Source organism: Polypterus senegalus, chromosome 8 (genome assembly GCF_016835505.1).
Source record: "Polypterus senegalus isolate Bchr_013 chromosome 8, ASM1683550v1, whole genome shotgun sequence".
NCBI classification, from domain to species: domain Eukaryota; kingdom Metazoa; phylum Chordata; class Cladistia; order Polypteriformes; family Polypteridae; genus Polypterus; species Polypterus senegalus.
In genome coordinates this window covers 88,344,365-88,362,725 of record NC_053161.1, presented here as the reverse complement: position 1 = coordinate 88,362,725, position 18,361 = coordinate 88,344,365, and the positions used below count along the sequence as shown (strand labels likewise).

General features: G+C 35.7%; 1 protein-coding gene across 1 annotated transcript in view; it reads left to right on the top strand.

Annotated features, from left to right (window-relative positions):
• The window catches only part of asz1 (ankyrin repeat, SAM and basic leucine zipper domain containing 1), a 206,667-nt gene that overhangs the window by 90,681 nt on the left and 97,625 nt on the right, over positions 1–18,361 (top strand). The window contains exon 6 of the mRNA XM_039761401.1: positions 16,099–16,233. Coding sequence (XP_039617335.1) covers positions 16,099–16,233 — 135 coding nt within the window. The remainder of the gene's footprint in view (positions 1–16,098; positions 16,234–18,361) is intronic.

Sequence of the window (18,361 nt, the reverse complement as noted above, 5' to 3'; positions counted from 1 at the left end):
ATATGCACAAGAGAATTGACAAAATAGACATCAGAAAAGACAAACTACTTCAGAATATAAAAGACCAGGAGGTATGTTTAAGCAGTAACTTTGATGTAAACCTTAGAAATAATCTATGAAAAAATACAGGACAATATGAGCAAAATTGAGAATAAAAATAAGAGTACAGTACTTTGTTCTCACCTGGATGAAGTTAAGCAGACGTTTCCACTTTGCATTAAAGAAGCTAAACAATTGATATCCGCCGACAACCAAAAAGGCATCAGAGTTAATCGGTGAAATTACCAGAGTAGATCAAGAATAGTCTCCAAATGAGACACCTTATTGGCAAATACATGTTCTGAAATCAGAACTTAATCTCTTCACAACAAGTGAAACACAACATGTTAAAATTAAAAGTCCTTATATTCTACTCGGCTCAAACAAAGTAAGACACAATCTAATGGTTTTTTTGATTCAATACAAATACCACAACTGGACAAACCTCTGACAAACTCAGAATTAATGGATGCTATAACTTTGCTTCTAAATGTAAAATCTAACACACCAGCATTCTTCTTATCTTTGGATGCAGAAAAAGAATTACCGTAGCCATGTTTGAATAGGACTACCTGTTCACCGCATTGCACATATTTGGTTTTGGCCCAAATATATGTGCAAGAATAAAACTACTTTATACCAGTCCAGATGCCTCTGTCTGCACTAACAACATTATCTAAAAATACTACAAGCAGGAACGTGGTACTTGACAAGGACGCCCCCGTCACCATCGCTTTTTGCAATTGACATTGAGCCATTGGCCACTGACTTCTGAAATGCGTCAGACATAAAGGGAATTATTGGAGAAGGACTTGAACAGAAAATATCAGTAGAAACAGATGATATGGTATTGTGTATATTGGACCCACAAACTTCCTTACCAGTAGTCTTTAATGCACTAGGAGAATGTCAAAAGATAACCAGACTTGAAATTATTTTGAATAAAAGTGTGCTTTTTCCAGTGAACTCTCTAGCACACAATACTAGCCTGGACATCTGTCCATTTATTTTATCCAATCAGCTTAAATACCAAGGTGTAAACATCACAAGTAAATATAAAGACACAGCATAGAAGAAATTACACAATGTGAACATATGGTCTCACCTACATTTCCCATTAACAGGGAGAAACAATACTCTCAAGATGAACATCCTTCCCAAGCTTCTTTTTCTATTTCAGAGCATCCCCATATACATTAACAAATCTTTAAGAAATTAGACTCAATTTTAATCTTATTTATATGGAATTTGAGACATCCACACATTCAAAGGGCAACTTTACAAAGAACGTGAAGCAGAAGGTGGCATGGCCGAACTTAACTTTCAGCTTTATTACTGGGCAGCAAATATATAAGCTGTAACATCCCGCACATTGACACATATTGATGAATATACAAAAACCTGGTCTGCAATTGAAATAAAATCCTGCTGTACTTCTTTATATGACCTGCTTTGTGCCTCAGTAAATACAAATTGTTGTCGATACAGTATACTAATAATCCAGTTTTCCATAAATCACTGAGAATATCGAACCAATGCAGGAAGCACTTCAAGGATGAGAAGCTTTTTATCTGTTGCAGCTCTACAATTACTTTTTTCTTCCCTCTAAAATCTACACAGTATTTAATGTTTGGAAAATATCTGGGATTAAAATATTTGGAGAATTGTATGTAGATAATGTCTTATTAACTATTATGCTGCATGTGTGTTAGGTTGAATCCCTAAAGGGGGCTGGGCAGTCTTTTAGCCTGGAACCCCTGCAGATTTTGTTTTTTTTTTCTCCAGCTGTCTGGAGTTTTTTTGTTTTTTCTGTCCTCCCTGGCCATCAGACCTTACGTTTACTGTATGTTAAGAATTAAAATAAGAGAACACTAATTATTTATTTTGTCTTTTTTCTTTTTCTTCATCATGTAAAGCACTTTGAGCTGCATTATTTGTATAAAAATGTGCTATATAAATAAATGTTGTTGAAATTTAACACAACACAGTTTTTCTGCTACTTTCAAATGGGAAACTTTGCTAAAAGGAACCTACCCAATTTTCCACACCTCCCACCTATGTTATTTCCAGAGGAAATACTGATCAGTCATAAAGACGTGGACAGCATCTCATTAATATATAAAACCATATTAAAGTCTCTTCCTTTCAAAGATCCTAGGAGTACTGTGGGGAAAGGGTCTTTCATTTAATATCTCAGAAAGGGAGTGGAAGGCAACCATGCATAGAATACACTCCAGCTACATAAGTGCAAAGCATTAAATCATTCAACTTAATATATTTTATTGATGTTTATTTTGTTTAAAATTGTCCAAAATGTGTCCAGGGCAAGATTCAGCCTCACTGGACCACATGGTTTGGAAGTGGCACTGAACTAACATTTTGGACAAAAATGTTTGTCTTTCAGACAGTCCTGTTTTCAAAATCCCTCCTAGACCATTAACATCTGTATTTGGTGTACTCCTAGATGTGTTTGAAGTGATCCATTTGGGTAGGAAATGTAATCATATCTGAAAATATTTTTGTAGCTCCAGGTTTTAATTTTTCCTGAATCATTGTCTTGAACTCTGGATACTGGTTACAAAAATTCTTCAGAAAGGAATTAGTCTCGTCAACAGAGTGCTGTATATAGAGTGCAGCCTATTAATCTGCACAAATCCAAATAAAGAAATTGAGATTTTCAGGTGTAGAGAAACATTCCTTATTAAAGACATACCAATCTTTCAGTTCTTGTCTGGAAACAGATTTTCTATATGTTTACATTCCCACTATGTAAAAGTAAATATTGACATTGTTTTAACTGGAAACTGAAATAAAGAGAGCAGATTATGAGTTTTTTCTGGGAAATGTAGATTATTTGCCAGATACTGTGAAGTTTCTTGATTTTTTTTTTTGGCAAAATAAAAAGCTTCAACAGTCGAAAATACACTTTGTGTCTGTCCTTTCATCTAAAATGTCATTAGGTTTTGAGATAGCAACACGGTCTTTTACATTTTGTAAATAGGATAATTTTCATCTTCAGCATTTTTTTTTTAGTAGTTTGTCTTGCTACAAATTTTGCTGCCTTAACAGAATTCATACAGAAAATTGTGTAAATTGTCCTTAGAAAAACATTCTCATCATTAGAAATATGGAGACTTTGCTAAGATCATCTACAGTGGAGGAAATAATTATTTGACCTCTCACTGATTTTGTAAGTTTGTCCAATGACAAAGAAATGAAAAGTCTCAGAACAGTATCATTTCAATGGTAGGTTTATTTCAACAGTGGCAGATTGCACATCAAAAGGAAAATCGAAAAAATAACTTTAAATAAAAGATAGAAATTGATTTGCATTTCATTGAGGGAAATAAGTTTTTGAACCCCTACCAACCATTAAGAGTTCTGGCTCCCACAGAGTGGTTAGACACTTCTACTCAATTAGTCACCCTCATTAAGGACACCTGTCTTAACTAGTCACCTGTATAAAAGACACCTGTCCACAGAATCAATCAATCAAGCAGACTCTACACTCTACAACATGGGAAAGACCAAAGAGCTGTCCAAGGATGTCAGAGACAAAATTGTAGACCTGCACAAGGCTGGAATGGGCTACAAAACCATTAGCAAGAAGCTGGGAGAGAAGGTGACAACTGTTGGTGCGATTGTTCGAAATTGGAAGGAGCACAAAATGACCATCAATCGACCTCGCTCTGGGGCTCCACGCAAGATCTCACCTCGTGGGGTGTCAATGGTTCTGAGAAAGGTGAAAAAGAATCCTAGAACTACACGGGAGGAGTTAGTTAATGACCTCAAATTAGCAGGGACCACAGTCACCAAGAAAACCATTGGAAACACATTACACGCAATGGATTAAAATCCTGCAGGGCTCAAGGTCCCCTGCTCAAGAAGGCACATGTGCAGGCCTGTCTGAAGTTTGCCAATGAACACCTGAATGATTCAGAGAGTGACTGGGAGAAGGTGCTGTGGTCTGATGAGACCAAAATAGAGCTCTTTGGCATTAACTCAACTCGCTGTGTTTGGAGGAAGAAAAATGCTGCCTATGACCCCAAAACACCGTCCCCACCGTCAAGCATGGGGGTGGAAACATTTTGCTTTGGGGGTGTTTTTCTGCTAAGGGCACAGGACAACTTAATCGCATTAACGGGAAAATGGACGGAGCCATGTATCGTGAAATCCTGAGCGACAATCTCCTTCCCTCTGCCAGGAAACTGAAAATGGGTCGTGGATGGGTGTTCCAGCACGACAATGACCCAAAACATACAGCAAAGGCAACAAAGGAGTGGCTCAAAAAGAAGCACATTAAGGTCATGGAGTGGCCTAGTCAGTCTCCGGACCTTAATCCAATAGAAAACCTATGGAGGGAGCTCAAGCTCAGAGTAGCACAGAGACAGCCTCGAAACCTTAGGGATTTAGAGATGATCTGCAAAGAGGAGTGGACCAACATTCCTCCTAAAATGTGCGCAAACTTGGTCATCAATTACAAGAAACGTTTGACCTCTGTGCTTGCAAACAAGGGTTTTTCCACTAAGTATTAAGTCTTTTTTTGTTAGAGGGTTCAAAACTTATTTCCCTCAATGAAATGCAAATCAATTTATCTTTTATTTAAAGTTATTTTTTCGATTTTCCTTTTGATGTGCAATCTGCCACTGTTGAAATAAACCTACCATTGAAATGATACTGTTCTGAGACTTTTCATTTCTTTGTCATTGGACAAACTTACAAAATCAGTGAGGGGTCAAATAATTATTTCCTCCACTGTATACCCAGGGCCTGGGTCCTCACAATTTGCCACATAATGTTGCTCTGATCAGTGTGGAATGGATTGCCATAAAAGAACAGCTATATATTTTGATTTGTCCTACGTGACTATTGTGCTGTTCCCATATAAACTATTGAATAGTCTCAAGAATAGATAAACCATCACATACTGTTATATTTACTATGCCAGTGAACACAGTTTTATGAATGAATCTGCTTTCATTCCTAAATTTAATAAAGAAAATTAACATTTTTAATCTGTTTTGTCAGTTGATTCATCTACTAGCAAAGATGTGGTAGGCCAGTTTTCCAATTTCATTTAACACATTGATTTTAAAGTGTTGAATTTATGCACTTGATGAACTGAAAGGCATAATTCCTACTTCCTACTACCAACTATCCGGTATATGACCGCTAACACAGAAAAATTTGTTTTCATAGCCAGCAATACGTTATCTATTAAAACGTTCACTTCATCAGGTGTCATGTTTTCACTGCACTAGTTGTTTTCTGTCTTCACGTTCTTGTTTAGATTCTGTTAATATTTTTTAACAAACCTTTTAATTGATATTTACATTTTATGACTGAATCAATAGGACATTTCTGGTTCAAATGTCCTTTGAGAGAGTGCACTTTCCAGTTGCTCCATTAAAAGATCAAGCATATTTTGCAAATGACACTGTTTGTTTCCAAGTAGTTGCAACTTACAGCACAGACCATTTCATATAGCGCAATTTAGTAAGAACTCATTTAAATTGAGTAGGTAATGGATTTAGTTTAAATACAAATTTATTTTATCTCTCAGTCAGATCTTTTTGTGAGTGATGCTCTTAAAATTTATGATCAATCGTTCACATACTCATCTTAGATAGAATACTGGTTAGTGACATTGCCATTTTGGAAGATTACCCCCTTGGTAGAAAAGAAATGCTTATACATGGAATGAAACTTTATTGCATAAAACTATTAACACTAGAATTACCAGAGCCTACGAAAAAACTCGTAATTCCGTCCCACGTTAAACTGCTTCTTAAATCCCTTCACACCTCTCCGCCAGCGTCCTTTGTCTTCTAAATGTGCTGATAAAGAGAAGCTTGGAGCAGCCGGCTATTCCATCCATCCATTCCATCAGTAGAAACCACAGCATAGAGAGAAGTGTGTACATTGCTTCTTACAGGAAAAGGCGATGTAAAAAGTGCACTTGAATAAAAGTGCACTTTTGTTATACTTTTACACCAATATATGTTCCTGTGTTTGAACGACACGGGCAGATGGGGAGTGTCTGATGATTGCATATAGTGCCGAAGTTACTGGTCTTTACCATTCTTTCCTCTGCATGTCCTGGAGTACAAAAGAAACAGCATACAGCAACATGCGGGGACTGACAGGAACACTCAATAAAACTGAATAAAAAGAAAAGCAAGTGACAGTGAGATACGAAGAAGGCAGCTTCGCCAGCGTTTGTGTGTCAGAGACCCCCGGGTGGGGCGTTAGTATGCATTGTGGTACACTGCAGAGCTATAGCGCGTCTTTAGTGAAAACAGCCGTGTCAGATGGGGTTGTATGGATTGATTCTGAACGCGACTGAGAGAATGAAAAGTGAATAAAAAAAAGCTAACCTTTACAAGGATCATACATTGCACCAGCTGTTACAGACTGAAATCAAATGTATGCTTTTATTCTAAAACAGTAAGACAGAGCAGTTTACTTCTCAAAACGGAGGGGCGCAGGATCGAACTCTCGATTCCGAAACGGGAAGTGATTCTATTGAACTACGGAGGCAGTTACAATAAACTGCTGTCAATGTCGCATGTTAAGGCGGCTTTTTGTTTCTGCAGTTATATTTTTGAATAAAAGCGCAATTGTGTTACTCTTGTGAAAATGTTTCTTTGATATTTAGACTTCAGGCTTCATACATTATATAGTTTATGCCTACATTTTTTCATCTACTACTAGAATATAAAAAACGTTTCTGTTTTAACAATGTGTTGACACAGATTACTGTAGAAACGGAACAGACATGAAATGCGTGTGTTCCAAACAACGATCTATTATTTCCACTCTAAAACTCCACTTCACTCCCAGATACTCAATCAAGGCATGAGCTGAGAGAAGTTTGTGCACGTTCTAAATTGGTGGGGGGATGGAGTAGCCGGCTGCTCTAAGCTTCTCTTTATCAGCACATTTAAAAAACAAAGGGCGCTGGCGGAGAGGTGTGAAGGGATTTAAGAAGCAGTTTAAGGTGGGACGGAATTACAAGTTTTTTCGTAGGCTCTGGTAATTCTAGTGTTAAACAGCAAGTAGCATTCTTCCAACCAGGTGAATGCTATAATCCCATGCCACAAAACATACGTATCACTATCAAGATGCCTTCACTGTTGGATCCAAATGCTAATGCTTGTAGGGTTCTTTTAACACTAGAATTACCAAAGCCTACAAAAAAACTCTTAAACCCAGTCCACTTTAAATTTGTTTGCATCTCTCTATCGTTTCTCTATCTCTCTATATTGTTTACCCTATAAAGCTCCCGGTACCTCACTCCCAGATAAACAAGGCCTGAGCTAAGAGAGCTTTTTGCCCTCCCTGCAGTGGTGGGGGGATGGGATAGCAGGCTGCTTGTGCTTATAGACACGTTTACAACACAAAAGACGCTGATGGAGAGGTGCGAATGGATTTAAGGTGGGCTGGGATTATGAGCTTTTTTGTAGGCTTTGGTAATTCTAGTGTTAATGAGCTCCGCAATTGTACATTTTTGCTCAAGGGGAACTTGATATAGGATTGCTTATACGGCTATAGTACTTTACTGTTTAGCAGAACCTCCTTGAACCACTGTACTAGCCATCCTGGACTTGGCATAGTGGTATATCATTATTGTTTTAAATGTAATTGGAGACTTTTTATAAGATGCAGGAAATGTAACAGGTATGAGTATTTCTTCTATAGTTGGAACACAAACCAATTAATTGAATTATTCAGGGTAATATAGAAAGTTGCAAATAAAAGCTGAACTGTAAATTTTGGGGTCTGCAAGTCCAGTAACTTAGCCATTTTACCAAACAGTTTTGTAAACCAGATTGTTTTGTCAAGTACAACCCCAATGAATATGTTTAGTTGTATTGGTTTTGTTCTCTAAACACTGTTTTTGATAAAACTGCCTGCTCACTGTTACTTTTAAATTTGAACTTGTTTAACTTAGAGTTGATCACCTGCTTAACTTTATGCTTCAATCTAATATACAAGCATCACAAATCATGAGTAGGCATTTTTTATTCACAGTTGTCCAACTGTAGTGATATATTTTAATTTCCTGATGTTTGCCAAGTAAATATTTTGCCAAATGTGTCTCAAAAATCTAAAATATTAAGGAGGTTGCCCTGAAAGTGGTAAAATGTTAACCATTCCACAAGTGTGAAAGTAGGTGCTCTTTAATATATTTGGTTTCTTTTGTTTGCACAAATGTTTCCAACTTTGAGAATCCTGAAGTGAACTTAAATTTAACAGGAGTATATTTAATTATTCAAGTTACTAAGTGTTTCTGAGGATTACAATATTATTATTTTACGTTTCACCAAAGCAAGGTATTATCTACCCAACCCAAACCTCCACACCCAACCGATCCACAAAAACATTACTGCTTTCTAGTATTAGGCTGAGTACATTTTTTTAATGCAGTGCATTCCATTAACTGAAACAAATGTACGGTGAATTTAGAAATGAAAGTTCCTAGGATGCCAGACAAAAAATGAACCGGCAGAAATGAACCTGCTGGCACTCCTCTGTAAAGAGTATGGTTTTGTCTTTTAATATTATTTTCTTAATGGCAGTTTATCACTAATCCAATTCAAACAGACTTTTAAACATGTTTTGTTTTTAATCAGTCATCTTTATTGTGTACTGTTTATTTGCTTATGTGTTTTTGCCAACTCACAGAGGTTATTTATTAATGAAAATCTTATGTTATATATCCTTATATTGATTGTATAAGCAGGAGTTAAATATAGACAGGAACCTGGTAGACTTTGAAGTTTTAGGTTTTATAATATTTTAGTTTCTCATGAGTTATAAAGGATTAGTTTTTTAGTTGGAAAAAAATTAGTTAACGCGCGATCGTAGTTTAGGAACTCACCCTAAATTTATTGGTAAATCTGATTCCATTCACTATTACTACATACAATGCTGTAAGAGAGTTAGGAATAATTATAATCTGCCTCTTTCAGATTCAATATGTAGACAAATATTTACCAAAAATAAATAACACATTCCCAAAACATAACCTATTGAGACCGGAGTTGCATTGCATTGTTCACAATTGGGGTCCAATGCCCAATGTATTTTTAGATAATTTTATTCTGGAAAGATGTCAGATGTACAATTTTAAGATGAATTGAAATATATTTTGCACAGTTGAATTAAGAGTCAAAATCAAATTGCTGCCTTGGATGTTAATAGAAAGGTTTCATTTCTAGCTTTGCCCAAGATTGTCTAGTGATGTATGCAGTGATATTAACTGATAAAGTCTGCAGATATTACTAATAACCTCTTTACTAACTAAAATGGCTGTTTTGCAGGTTCCTTCTAACAAAGGTACTGATTTATAAATTGAGAAATGTTTCTTCAGGAAATCAGATATTTGAAGTTAATCAAAAGGTGCAAATGCATCTATACTAATAAAAGGCAAAGCCCTCACTGACTGACTGACTCACTGATGAACTCACTGACTCATCACTAATTCTCCAACTTTCTGTATAGGTAGAAGGCTGAAATTTGGCAGGCTCATTCCTTACAGCTTCCTTACAAAAGTTGGGCAGGTTTCATTTCGAAATTCTACGCGTAATGGTCATAACTGGAAGCTATTTTTCTTTTTTTTTTCTCCTCTGCATATACTGTAATAGAGTAGAGCTGGAAAGCCGTGGGGGTGGAGTTTCGTGTGACATCATCACACCTCCCATGTAATCACGCAGTACGTAGAAAACCAGGAAGAGCTCAAAAAATGGTAAAAAAGTAAGAGCGAGGGGAGGGTAACTTATTGAGGCATGCAGGCAAAACCACAATAGCACACCTACTCGATGTACTGTAGTGCAAGTCAACTCGATCTGAATTGCGCGATCACATTTGAAAAAATATATCTTTTCAAGTTCTATTTAGTCCATATGTGTCAAACTCAAGGCCCAGGCCACATCCGCCCGCGTGTAATTATATCCGCCCGCGAGATCATTTTATATATTATTGTTATTAATGGCCCGGGGATATGAAGCGCTGGTAACACAATAAACTACAGATCCCATAATGCAGCGCTTCAGCTGCCTTGCCGAACACTTACCGCGTTAATCAAGTCTAGCTTATGATGCTGCAAGTTATTGCGAAGCTAGCCCACACGATGCCAACAAAAAAAGGTGATTCTGAACATAGAGCCTTTAAAAACCGATGGGAGGCTGAGTATATGTTTACTGACATTGCCGGTAAACCCGTGTGTCTCATTTATGGAGCTAATGTGGCTGTAATTACAGAATTTAATCTAAGACGGCACTATGAGACAAAACATCAAGATAACCTGAAAGACCTGAATGCAATGCACAAGATACAGAAAGCAGAAGAGTTAAAGAAGAATCTGACACTTCAGCAGACGTTTTTACCCGTGCAAAATCAAAGTGATTTCAAGTGAAGCTACTTTTATGGGAGACACAAATGCACCAGTGCAACTTGCCCCACTTTCCCTGTTGCCAAGTAATGTTGAACCAAGTCGGCACTACGGTGTTCCCAAATACGCACTTTGCTGATAAACTGAGCGCACTGCGCACTGAGTTCGCACGGCGCTTTGGTGACTTTGAAGAACAAAAAAAGAATTTTGAGTTGTTCCGCAACCCATTTGCCGTCGATGTGGAAATTGCACCTGTGCAGATTCAGATGGAGGTGATTGAGCTGCAGTGTAATGGCACACTGAAGGCAAAGTACGATACCCGCACAGTTTATTCACTCCATTCCCACAGAAATGCTCCAGCTCCGTCTACATGCTGCTCGAACCTTGTGCATGTTTGGTACCACATATCTGTGCGAGAAGCTCTTCTCAGTCATGACGACTAACAAAACAGCACACAGGAGTCGCCTCACTGATGAGCACCTGCAGTCCATCCTGAGAATCTCCACAACACAGAACCTCACGCCAAACATAAACGAACTTGTTGCCAAAAAAAGATGCCACGTGTCCAGCTCTGATAAAATGACATATGATCAAAGACAACTGAATGATTTGATTTGTTATTGCTGAAAAGAACACATTTTATTTATATTTCCAGATTTTGTTATGCACCATGTTCATATTTGAATTTGTATAATTTTGACAGGATATATTTTTATGGAGAGCAAAATCTTTTGGGATATTTCAAATTTAAGTTTATTTTTCATATAAAATTACATAAGAGTAAAGAAATTTAAATGTTTGTTCTTTTAACGTTTACTTTATTTCTAACTTGTATAATTTACACAGGATATATTTTTATGGAGAGCAAAATATTATAAGTTATTTAAGGTTTGAGTTGATTTATTCCGGAATAATATTCTGTCGACTAAATAAAAATTCCTTCTATTTAAAATTTAAATAGAACTTGAACAGATACGATAGTTCATAATATCCAGGCAGACTTGTACGTAAGAGCGGGAGTCATCCGTTTTAACAAACAGCGTATTGCACTATACGAAATAGCCTGCCCATTTAATTATTTAGGAATGGATAAATAAATTAAGATTTTGTACAAATAATGTTTTTCATTTTTCTTCCTTCATGGATTCTGGCACCCCCAGCAACAGTTGCTCACACCCCAAAGACACTGTATATGTATATATGTAGATATGTATGTAGATATATATATGTTTATATATATATATATATATATATATATATATATATGTATGTATGTGTGTGTGTGTGTGTGTGTGTGTGTGTGTGTGTATATGTGTGTGTGTGTATATATATATATATACACATACATGTGGTTAAAAAAAAAGATTTATTAATATATATGGTGTTGCCCTGAACAGTTTTGGAATATGTGTGTTATAGCAGTATTCTCACCACTAGAGAGAGCTAACTACTAATTTGAAATCTTGCTTTAATGCATTACATAAGGATGAAGTGCATTTTAAAAACTTTTTGTGCATTGCATTTAATCTTCATTCTTTATAAAGTTTTAGTTATATGCATCAAATTTCAATAATAAATTATTTGTTTGCGGGAGCTATTTTAATTTGGTCATCCTATCCCCATAATATAGCTTCCTTCTATTTCCACTGTGCTGGTGGAAACAGAGAAATTACAGTATAGGTGAAGATTCTCAGACCTCAAGTCTTGTGTTAAGTAGAATAAAAACAACTAATTTACTGATCCAGTGTAATTGGATTTGTTTCTTAAAAAGTATTCGTATATCTATTCTCAGGAGGCTGAGATGTTAGAGCATTTTTTTTCTTTTAAGCTCATAAGTGAGACCTTTAACATCCTGCCCATGTAATTTTAATGTTCAATCAGCGTTGTATGATTTTTTTTGTTTTGAGCTGTGATGTTGTGCTGACTGCACTAGTACAGTTTTAATTTGGTCATTAAAAAGAGTGTGTTGGCTAACTGGCCTGTCCTCTCCCACAGTTAACTTTGGCTGCTGCTCAGTCAAAGAAGAAATGTTATGAGGTGAATCCAGGATGTATGTGTAAAGTTGGGAGCTGACAACAGGACACATGCCAAACTGTGATGCAAAGGGCATGTCCAGAGCTGTTCTGTTCTGCAGAGCCACTGATCTTATGGCTACCATTTCTGCTGATAGGAAGTCCTATCTACTTGCAGTGGAGTTGGCAATAGTTTATATTTCTGAAGCCAGTCTATCATTTCACCCATCAGGAGAATGTCTGCTGTTGGAAGTACAGTTCTAAGGCCAAGAACCCACTGATGCAGGGCCTGGGGCTTTCGAAACAGTTCTAAGAATTACATAGGCCAAATGATAAACTCCACACCATCCTTTGGGAAACCACAGCATTCCGTCCGTAGACAAAACAAGTCTCTTTTATACCAACTGGAATGGGAACCCCATATTATTCTAATAAAGGCTGGTCTAACACTCTCCCTCATTACAATTCTCCATTTATATTAGATGTGAGATATGTGGAAATACCATACTGACCCAACAGGACCTGATAAGTGCCCACCACAGGACACACACACACACACACCAAGCACACACTAAGGACAATTTAGGATCGCCAATGCACCTAACCTGCATGTCTTTGGACTGTGGGAGGAAACTGGAGCACCTGGAGAAAACCCATGCAGACACGGGGAGAAAATGCAAACTTTACGCAGAGAGGACCCGGGAAACGAACCCAGGTGTCCTAACTACGGTGCTACCCTCAGAGAAGAGTGTTATATAAAAATTCATTAAATTCTCTTCGATGCAATCTGCAGCCTACACTCTGATTTCACCATTACCATAACTTCTAACACTATGCCCCATGTATTGCTTGCACACATTTTGGAACAAACTCACTTTTGATTAATTATGAAGAAATTGGAGAAAACTTTAAAAACACATTTTTAAATCCTGGTATTTTTTAAATCATTTTCTTATACCTTAATACAAAGTTACATTTCATCTAATTCCAAATTGCTTCAACTCTAAATCTATTTACGATTTTTGTTTAGAGCAGCAACTAAGCTTCTTGAAAGTTTAGCATGTAAACCTTGGTTTGTGTTCTAAAGCTTTGCATGTAAAGCTAGGTTAGTGTTACAAGCTTTTTTTGCACAGGACCAATTAAAGAAACAGTCTCTCCCACTTTATTAATACAGTTAGGTCTATAAGTATTTGGACATCAATGCAATTTTTTAAAATTTTCTCTCTGTATACTACTACAATGGATTTGAAATTAAGCAATCAAGATAAGAAAGAAGTGTAGAGTTCAGCTTTAATTTAACGGGGTTAACAAACGTATTGCTTTAGGCTTTCAGAAATTACAGCTCAATTGAAATTTGACATGTGACTGACAGGTAGTTTCATGATAAAGTGTGTGGCACATTCCCTGGTTATTCCTTAACAGATTCGATAAAAGGTCTGGATGTGGTATGCTTCAGAAGATGACCTAACTGTGTATTCTACTTAGATAAAAGTCATTGTTATAGCAGAGCTCAGAAGTTCAGTAATGGGGATTGGGGGACCCACTGTGGCTGCAGGTTTTTGTTCCAGGCAGTTTTGCAATCAGTGAGACGTATTTTAAATAAGTGACCTTTCCCATCCCTTATTTCAAATTAGATTTACATTTATAGGTAATTAAGGATTTTTTTTGGCCAGATCTTTAGAAGCTTAACTGTATCATTTTACTTCTTAATTCTGTTTCTCTATAAAGATATTGACAAGCGGGCTGACACCAGGGACTGTTAAAGGGCCTCTGCTTTAGTGTTATACACTTTTTTGTACTTATTAGTAAATAATGACATAAATAACCAGAAATTTAAAAAGAAAAAAAAATGGTAAAAAGCAAAAAAAAATTCTTACACATCCAAATCTCTGTTTAATTTAGTAAACATTTATACATGACCAGTGTGTAATTTCTGAAATTAATACAAAGCAAAAAAAAAAAAAAAAACAAAAACCAGGTCAATAAAAGCTTACCTAATTAAGGTAGGAGCCTAATTCAACAAACAAATAGGTTATGTTGCCAACCTGAAGTTGACATGAGGTAAATTGGGGTTAAAGGGGTTGCACCACCACTATTTACATTTATTTGCTTGGCAAATGCTTTTATCCAAAATGACTTACAAAAGAGGTAACATTAGGCTAAGGTTTGTTTTGTTGTAGTGTAGTTGGATAAGTACCAAAAGTTGACTGCCACAAGCAAAAAGATGTAATAACTAGTAAGTTTACAAAAATATATTAACAATTGACAAAGTAATTAAACTTAATTTAATAACGGTCAAACAATAGTATGAAAGATCACAGAGCAAAGTTGTTTTTTTTTTTTTTTTTTTTCTTTTTTTACTCTCCAATTAGTTAGACAGATATTCACAGAACAGATGTGTTTTCAATTGCTATGTAATACATTGAGGAAGTCAACAGTTTGGATGGAGATGGCTTGTTTCAACAACTAGAAACTACATAGGAAAAGAGTCTGGATTGAGACTTGATACCATGCAGAGGGGCATCATCAGACACAGTTTCCTGGCAGGACTGTACTTGAGAATCATTTTTAGGACTTCTTTATTCAAAATGGTTATATATAATACATATACAGTTGTGGGGTATTTGTTAGGTAAAGATACACATTTCTGTTTCAGTTATTTTAGATGTACCTTGTTGAAGTAGTACCTATTTGCATTCTTTTTTGATGCCCGGCTAAACATCCTGGTTAAGTATTCAAGATTGTCTGTGCCAAAGTGTTCATATCCTGATTATGTTCATTAGTTATTTGTTGTTTAATATTGGCCAAAATGGTTCATTTTTAACACATTTCTTGCTTTTTCTGCTCGAGTGAAAAGAGCACTGTGGACTTTAGGAGTTACAGAGAGAACCACACTGTAATAATTAGTGGAATAATATTGGAAAGGTTTTGATGCTTCAGATGTCTTGGCTTGCTGGTATCTGAACTGCATTTGACCACAGTATTGGTGGCATTGCAGCATGACATGGCAAGTCAACCACACGGCACAGAAAGACCATTTACAATTTTAGAAAATCTGCTCAAAATTAATATTTGAGTTACCCTCCGTTTAGATTTTACAAATGTGATATTGTAAAGCATGCCTTATGAACTTCCACCCACAAATGAAAAAAAAGTTCGGAGAAGAAGTTCAGATACAGTTTTCATATTTAAGTTGAGTATGTTGTGACCAGTTGAAGCACCTTGTTTAATCTGACTCCTATTCCTTTACAGAAGTGTTAAATATCAGATTTTCATGCTATATATTTGCCTATTGCTATGGTGTTCAATTCATTTCAAATTGTTTGTTTTTAGCATATAGTGATATATTTTTAATGAGTAAGAGGTTAAATATAAATACAAATTTCACTGTGGTGGTTATAAAGGGAAGAAATTGATTAAAATAGTATTTTTTACATTTACATGTAAAGAAGCTTTTGATTGATTATTTTTGTAATTTGAGTGGTTTGTTTTATTTCGATACTACCCATGATATCTTTGTCGTAGTTCCTGTCTTTAAGCTGACAATAACGTTATAACAAAGAATATAATTCAATAGTTGGTCCATTTCCATCACATAAATGAAAAAAAAATATTTTTCCAATTTAAACTCTGCAGTTTTAAATATTTTAGGCCCTGCTATATGCTGCACATTATGGAAAAGAATGTGCAGTTTTGGAACTGCTTAAACTTGGAGCAAATCCTCTTATCAAGACTAATGATGGTAGGACTGCAGCTGATGTAGCAAAAGGAGGAGGCCATGTACAGGTAACACGCTTATTTTCCTATTTTTTTATGTTTAATGTGGTTCTTTACTTTCAGTCTACTTTGTCTAAGAACAAGGAGTTGGTAACACATTTTTATTTGTGTTAAAGTTGGTGACTTGTCTAGATAAAATTCAAAACAAAATTTACATTACCTAGGCTTATTTTCCTCACTTTTAAATGTTTAACAAAATAGTAATTATACAAGGCACTATTGTGCATCATTCTTTGTTCCCTTTCCAGATTTTACTTATATGAAAGATGAAGGGAATTATCTAACATATATCTATATATAGTTAGCCCTCCATATACCCCATGGATGCTCAAGTCCCTTATATAAAACTGCATAGTATTTGTATATAGCCTATGCACATCCTCCTATATACTTTAAATCATCTCTAGAAAAAAGTCTGTACATGTTCAGTACAGGCTTAACCATCATGTGCCAAACTACCTAGTACAAGTCAAAAATCTTTCTTTGTTTCTTTCCGATTGCTCTCTCCCACTTTCATACACACTGTCTTAACATGCAATGAGATGTGTGGCACAGTGGGTAAGCAATCCGACGTTAGGCTAACTTCAGCCTTCTCAGGATCATCTTTATCGGAATACCAGGCTCCTACTGCAGATAATGACATTCTGGAGGAGGCTCAATAATACTAGGATCTGTGTAGGTTTAGGGCTCAGGATCTTAAAACACTACATGCAAATTTTTCAGGTGTCCAAATTAATGGCTATGCCTCCTCTAAACCTTTTTGCATTATCACCATCGTGTTCTCAGGATTTCAACAAATTTTCAAATTTCTTGTGTTAGCCTTCATGCTGTATTTTTAGTTCTAGTTTAATTTCTATATCACAAAGGCTCCTTTCCATAAGGTATTATGATAGTTGTGCCTGCAGTGTTTTTTTTTTTTTTTTGCAGCAAATGTCGAGGCTTGTTTTAGCAGTACAGACTCTTCCATATAGCAGAGAGCAAGAGGTAATTTGGAATATTAGTATTTATGGTAAAGTGCTGTAATAACCTGAGAAAATTGAATTGGAGGAGTGGTCCTATGCAGTTAGATAAACGGCAAGTAAAGCTGCTTGAATTAATTCAGACCTTTTTATTTTGTCCTGTAAATTAAAATGGGCTCAATTGCAGTTTTAAGCGATCTTGTTTTAAGTGCAGCAGCTTACATTTTTAATGGGGAAAAAAAAGCTAAGGAAGAATTTAAATGTTGCTGCTTAGTAAACAGTAAGCTTGTTAGCTTAACAGCAAAATGTATCTTTTAGTTATAAACCTGTTAAGTATGTTAGTCTTGTGTCGTCTTTATAAACAACTCGTGAACATTTGATACAGCACAAGTTTTGGTATGAAACAAATACTACATAATTTAAATGGCAATCCATATTTAGAATGACACCTCAAGAATTACAAATTCTAGCTGATAAATGAAGAGAAAAACACATCTGTATAAATTTAGTATATATATTTTTTAACAGCAAAATAGTTTGAAAATGATTAAAACATTTAAGTTCATGTATTTTTACATTTAAGCAGTGTTTAATTGCCAATATCAATTCATTGATTTTGTGAGAACATATAAATGTACTGTATATATAATATAAATAATTTTTTGGTAGAGAAATGGTGAAAACTTTAGAGAAATCATTACAGAAAAAATTAAACAACATGACAGCTTGTAATTAATTAGTAGTCTATAGTTTAATTTTAAAATTTCACTTAAATATAGGACAAGGCTTCTATGCATCTGGTTATGCTGGAACTTAGTGTAAAAAGAAATGGCATGGGAATCAGCTGATCAAGTAACATGAAATTGATATTGGTTTAAAAAACTTGATAGGATCGTCCCTACTTTAATAAATATTTTTATAAATTTTAGTTTCAGCTTTAGATAGATTGATACTTTATTAATCCCAAGGGGAAATTAACATACTCCAGCAGCAGCAGCATACTGATATATAAAAATAAACAATATTAAATTAAAGAGTGATAAAAATGCAGGTAGAAACAGACAATAACTTTGTATAATGCTAACGTTTACCCAAGGTGGAATTGAAGAGTCACATAGTGTGGGGGAGGAACAATCTCCTCAGTTTGTCAGTGGAGCAGGACAGTGACAGCAGCCTGT